Genomic DNA, 5,828 nt, shown 5'->3' on the forward strand with positions numbered 1-5,828 from the left:
AGAAGCTGGCGGGATAAAAGACAAATGGAGGAAAGTCCTTCACTGAGCTGTGAAGGGACAACTAAAGGAGCTGGTTCAGACATTGGCCTCCCCAGGAGCATGGCAGATCTTGCTTCTTCTCGGCCACCGAGTCACTGAGTTGAGCTTTGCAGGATTTGAAGAGGGAAGTTAGAAAGAGATGGCAAATATTCTTGGCGGAGTTTCAAAGATCATGTGCCTCATTCCAGTAATGTTTCATTTTATTTGGTTGCCTTACTGACTGAAGAGTCAGCAAATAAATCATGACATTGTTTACAGGAAAGCCCAGAGAATAAAGTCTTTTGCAGTGTTTGGGGAGCTGAACACAGATTTTTGGTGCAGAAGAACTGCAAACTGGTTGACGCGCTATGAAGAGCTGGCTGGTCTGCATTGGCCCCCTTCTCCTGTGGGCATGCTGTGCTTCTCAAAGGAGTAAGTTGGAAGGGAAAGTGGAAAATGTTGCCTGGGAAAATGGTCCCTGCAGTTTTCAGGTGGAATTTTCAGCAGGAGTGTAGAGATACAAATTCATTTGGTGCTATAATTTTCTTAATAGAGATGTGTTTAAATTAAATTGGTTAAATTTAATTCAATTAAAAATGGATAAAGATGTAGGACAAATTTAAAGAGGAAGAAAGACAATTAACAAAATTTGAAATGAGTATAAAAGAATGTGAGACTGAGGAAGAATATACAAGTAAAGGAAGAATTGCCAAAATCTACAGTAATTAATGGAGTTAGGGGATCAGACAAAAAGTTCAAAATCAATTTGGGAAATGGACGTAGGTGAAATAAAAGATAAGCATTGGAAGAAAATTGTGAATAGAAGAGTATATAAGAATATGTCGGTTAGAATTAAAAAGCATGGATACAAAGTGATATGGAGATGGTATTTAACACCAGTTAAGTCAAGTCAAATTGGTGATAAATATTCTAATATATGTTGCAGATGAGATAAAGAAATCAGAACTTATAAACATATGTGTAGGGATTGTGAAAATATACAAAAGATTTGGATTATGGTATTTAAGGAAATTAGAGAAATTTTAGATATAGATTTAGAAATGTTACCGAGAATGCTGTTATCGCCGTTGATAGAAAAACACGATCTAAATAAAGCTAAGAAAGAATTGATTGTAAGTATGATAATGGCAGTGAAGCTAGTGAAGGCTAGGCTACCATATTGAAAACAGAATTGGGTTCTGCAAAGGCATGAATGGTGTAATCAAATATGGAATATGGTAATTAAGCATACACTGAGAAATAAAAATTAAAAAAGGGTTAATGAAAGCAAGTAAATATAATGAAATGTGGGAAGATTTTGTAAAAGCAAAATTGTTGTGAAGGTTTGTATTTATGTTTTTTTTTCTGTCAAAGAAACAAAAAAACAAAAACAAGGGGGTGGGGAGAGTTGTGTTTTCTGCCAGTTTGGACAAGCAGGGTTCCTTCAGGATTATCTTGCAGCTGGAATCCACTCAGGTCACTTCGGTGATGTGAGAGTACTAATATATCATCTTGTTCCTCTGCCACCTTCACAAATACAGAAAGACATATGTGTCTTTGCTTGACTTACCTGATGGACTGGAGAAGTTTCCATGCAAATGCATCCGATGATGAGAATCCTTGAGGATGTGATCCCATGCATGGCTGGCTGGGCAGTGAGAGGGCTGTGGGCCATCGTCCTTTCTAATAGGCAGCATCCTTGAAGAACGAACTCAATAGATAGCATTTCCATTTTGTTTGAACAGCAGTTCAGAATTCTTTCACAGAGTTTGTAATTTATGTTTATACTTCTATTCCAGTGTGAAACAAATTAAGTCTACCTTGAGATACACGCAGCTTCTGAAACTCAATGTGTATTCGCAAAGCTCCACCATTTAAAGTGTTGGGTAAAATATAATAGTGCATAGCCATGGTTAAAATTAGCACAGTAATTTTCATACTACATGCTTTCTCCTACCTCTGGAAACGAAGTGTGTCTTCAATGTGCAACCAACATTATTCTTCTTCCAAGGAATCTGATATGGTGTACATCATCCCAACACTCCCCGTTTTCTCCTCACAGCAGCCCTATGATTTCAGTGAGGTTCGAAGTCAATGCCTTGACCCAAGTCACCTAGTCAGCTTCATGGTTGTTTGGGAAGTGGAAGTGTGGCCATCAAAGCCCCCGTCCAACACTCCAACCATTTCTCTGCAGGTTCTCCCAAGGTTAAGACAAGGAGTGGAGACTTGTTCCTATGCTGAGGTAGATGTCTGCCAAGCTGGTGGACCTTTCTGTAAATGAGGAGGCCTTAGGATTCGTGCTTAGTTAGGCGAGGGTGCCATCTCAGTGCATGCTTGGTATGCCAAGGATGCCAGCCAGGTTCCCCATATATGGCAGAACCACCCCTTTCTGCATGGAAGCATGTAGAGCAAGTGCCCGCCAGTGCCAACAGGACTGGGTGGGATGTGCCGACGGTCTCAATCCCAGGCTCCTCCGCTGTGCCATGCAGTCCTCCCCAAGACTACATCCCTTGTGGTGGGAATCAGTGTGTGGAGGAATTTCCTCAGGAATGCTTTCAGGGGATCTGAATGCTCCAGCACAGGATGGCTTCTACAGGGAAACATTCCCAGTGTGACCCTTCTGCAGGGCACAGGGACACATCTGTGGATATGCGTTTAGCAGAAGCAGGAGATTTCAACACCTATCCTGTTGGGAACCTCACCCAGACAACATTTATGTTCAGGATTGTACCCGTAGATGTTTGCAGTGCTTCTCTGAAGTGTTGGGTGGAGATGATTCTGTTGTTCGATATAATTGCAGTGTGTGAAGAACCCCCTGATATTGAGTTTGGGACCCTTGTGAGTGATGTGAAAGCCACATATCTGGCAAGTGACAGAGTACAGTACAGCTGCAATCCTGGATACACCTTGGAAGGGTCTGAATGGATCACATGCCAAGGAGGGAAATGGTCCCCTCCACCCAAGTGTTTAGGTACGACGCTGCATGTTTCTCAACCTGAAGGCTCTAAGCTGCGGATCGGAATGGGCAGTGCCCCTCAGGCGATGTCTGCATGCAACATGGCTTTGTCTTGTGTGCAGATCTGATTCGAATCTGATATCACATTAAGCATATTGACAAACCTCTGAACTCCTTCTCAATAGGTGTTTTCATTTCAAGTCTTCCTGAAGCTTCAAGAATTCTTGCTTTCTAACTACAGGAAAGTGGAGGTGCCCTAGCTCATTCTGCACATGTGGAGGGGTATCTTCCATTTCTTCTAGGACATTGTCAGAAAGTGCCTAGGCTAAAGCATTGTAAACTTTCAGCTGCATGCTTTTCTTTTCATCTTCTGATATATTTTTCCCAATAAATCAACTCATGCTTGAAATGCCAAAGTTTCCCAGAATGTCCATAGGAATACTAGTACGCTGTATTTCCCATCCTCCCCTCAAATAGGTCCCAAAGAAAGAGACCAAAGATGAACTGACGCAAATCACCTTGGTCTCTTCTTAAAGCAATGATTCTTAGATAGATTTTACGATGGAGACTTTAAAATCCATTCTGGGAAAACTTTCACCACCTGTCCAAGCTTTGCAGTGTTGGATTTGTGCACCCTCACAAAGGATTGAATGTTGAATTACCTGTGCTTGCGTATGGTGATTGAAACTTGCAGAGGGAAAGTTTACCAAGAGCAAAGTTTTTTGGGGTGTAGCATTTGGCTTACCTGAGGCCCTCTCATCCATGTAGAAAGGCTAGAAACCGCAAAATGAGCAGCGCACTTCATCCATGGGAGCTTTTGTTTGCTGGTGTGTTGAGTAATGTACTGTCCTTCAGCTCCAGAGTGAATGAAGCGTTCTTCTAAACAAGGAAATTTGACAGTCCGTGGATGCTCTTTGCCTTCCTCTTCCCTTTTAGCACCTTGCAGCATCAGAAGACAAGAGCTGGATGGAAAGCACCTGCTTTTGTCTGGTGGCCGCAGTCGATCACGGTTCCTTCAAAATGGCCAGACGTTGGAATTCCTGTGCCGGGACGGCTATGTGCTCACTCCTCCTTCCATCAGGAAGTGCGTTGATGGGCACATGGATTTGCCATGGTGTATCTCTGGTGAGCATGCTATTAGTGATAAAACACCTTCCAGGTTTCTCCGAATGTTCAAAGGACCCGTAATCCATCCTCATTCCCGTTGGATTGCAAATGCTTCCAAGGTTCTCTTCTTCTTTGCTCACAGAGCAAACAAGATGGTTTAAACTTTGCAAACCATGGAAGGGAACCTTGGTTGTGAACCTGAAGAGGTGCCCTTGAGGTAAGTACAAACAGCCCAGGAAGAGAAACCATTTCATTCTCTTGTCAGAATGTGTGAACCCAGAGCCATGGTTTGTTTCACCAGGTTACAAAGGTGGTGGGAAAGAACAGTCAAGAAAACCCTGGTGTTCTAACATGCTGTGTTTTCATGGTGCAAAACATTTGAGATTTGGGAAAAGAATGGGCCCAGGCAAAGGGAATACTGAACTCCAGCTCTTCATGATCATCTGGCAGGCAAATATTTGGTAAGACTGGGAAGGAGAGCAACCATTCCCTGATTTATTGTGGCATGAACACTTGCCCAGAGTCCCTTATTCTCGTACTAGAGGTTCCACATCTCATGGAATTGTCCTGACCTGGCTCACCTTCATCTTTGGGATGGATTAATTTCTGAATGTTACTTCACTGTGGCGTTCTTTCCATGCCCAAAGAAATGTGCTAGAGAAGTTAAGTGTTGTGGAATCTTCTGATTTTCAAGGAATTACATCGGGGTCATGGATGGACCACCACGGTGATTTCCATAGGATTTCACCTGAGTGTCTCCTTCCCTATTTCAAATATTTCGAGCAAGACATGGAGTCAATCATGAGGGTCCAGATTCTGGAGTCTGTCCAGTAATGCACTGCCAGTGTCCTGATACAGCGCCTCTTGCTCAGGCTTCAAATCCAGGTGCCCCGGCTACCCCCATCTCAGCTTTCTCATTTGACGATGTAAGAAGAGGAAGCAGCAGGACTTTTCAGACATCCGGCATTAGATGACTCTTCATAAGAAATTAGGACGTCATTACAAATTTTGGGCTAGAGAAATGGGTACAAAATACTAGATACTAATAATCAGTAAGTGTGTCTGCAGTAAAGAATTATACACACATACCTTCATACAGTCAGATGCTATTGTAGAATAACTGAAATCGATGCGGATCTCATTTGCTAAAAATCCAGTGCCTTCTTTAGCTGTACTGGAGTATCATCATCACCACCATCATAGATCCAGATGTCCATGTTCAGCTTTGAGCCACTGCCATTATAACTCACTTGAGCTTCCCATTTGTCCTCTGACATATTTTCTGGGGAATACCAAAGCTCCTGTGATTAGAGGAAAGATGTCACCTTCGTTCTCTTTTTTCCAGAAGGAGGAAAGAACTGCAGCCGTCCTCCCACTCTTGAGAATGGAGACATTATCAGCTCATCTCAGGAGTGGTATCCGTCTGGTTCATCTGTAGAATTCAAATGCCAATGGTATTATGCCATGGAAGGGCCGAACAAGTCTTTTTGCGACAATGGGAGCTGGACGAAAAAGCCCGCTTGCTTAGGTAAGGCTGCAGGTAGGGCTCAGAGGGTGCGCGTGCCTGAGGTTCCCAAATGGATTTGGGTCCGCCGTCTGGCTCCCCTTTGATTGGAACATCTGACTTATACAGGGAGAGTTTCATCCAGTATGAAGGGTATGGTTTCATATTGTTGGAGTTGATGTGAGGTGGGATGGCATCAGGGCTCTTCCCTGCGCCAGAATCCTGATGCAGCAGGAGGCACTC

The 5,828-nt window shown here is 43.2% G+C and overlaps 1 protein-coding gene across 1 annotated transcript in view; it reads left to right on the forward strand.

Moving 5' to 3' along the window:
- The first annotated feature begins 198 nt into the window (after positions 1-198).
- LOC123021057 (complement factor H-related protein 1-like) overlaps positions 199-5,828 on the forward strand; it is a 6,884-nt gene continuing 1,254 nt past the window's right edge. Inside the window, exons 1-4 of the mRNA XM_044425453.1 lie at positions 199-450; positions 2,819-2,989; positions 3,911-4,099; positions 5,427-5,609. Of these exons, the coding sequence (XP_044281388.1) occupies positions 387-450; positions 2,819-2,989; positions 3,911-4,099; positions 5,427-5,609 (607 nt within the window). The 5' untranslated portion in view covers positions 199-386. The remainder of the gene's footprint in view (positions 451-2,818; positions 2,990-3,910; positions 4,100-5,426; positions 5,610-5,828) is intronic.

Source organism: Varanus komodoensis, unplaced genomic scaffold (assembly GCF_004798865.1).
Source record: "Varanus komodoensis strain SLA01 unplaced genomic scaffold, ASM479886v1 scaffold1543, whole genome shotgun sequence".
In the NCBI taxonomy this organism is placed as follows: domain Eukaryota; kingdom Metazoa; phylum Chordata; class Lepidosauria; order Squamata; family Varanidae; genus Varanus; species Varanus komodoensis.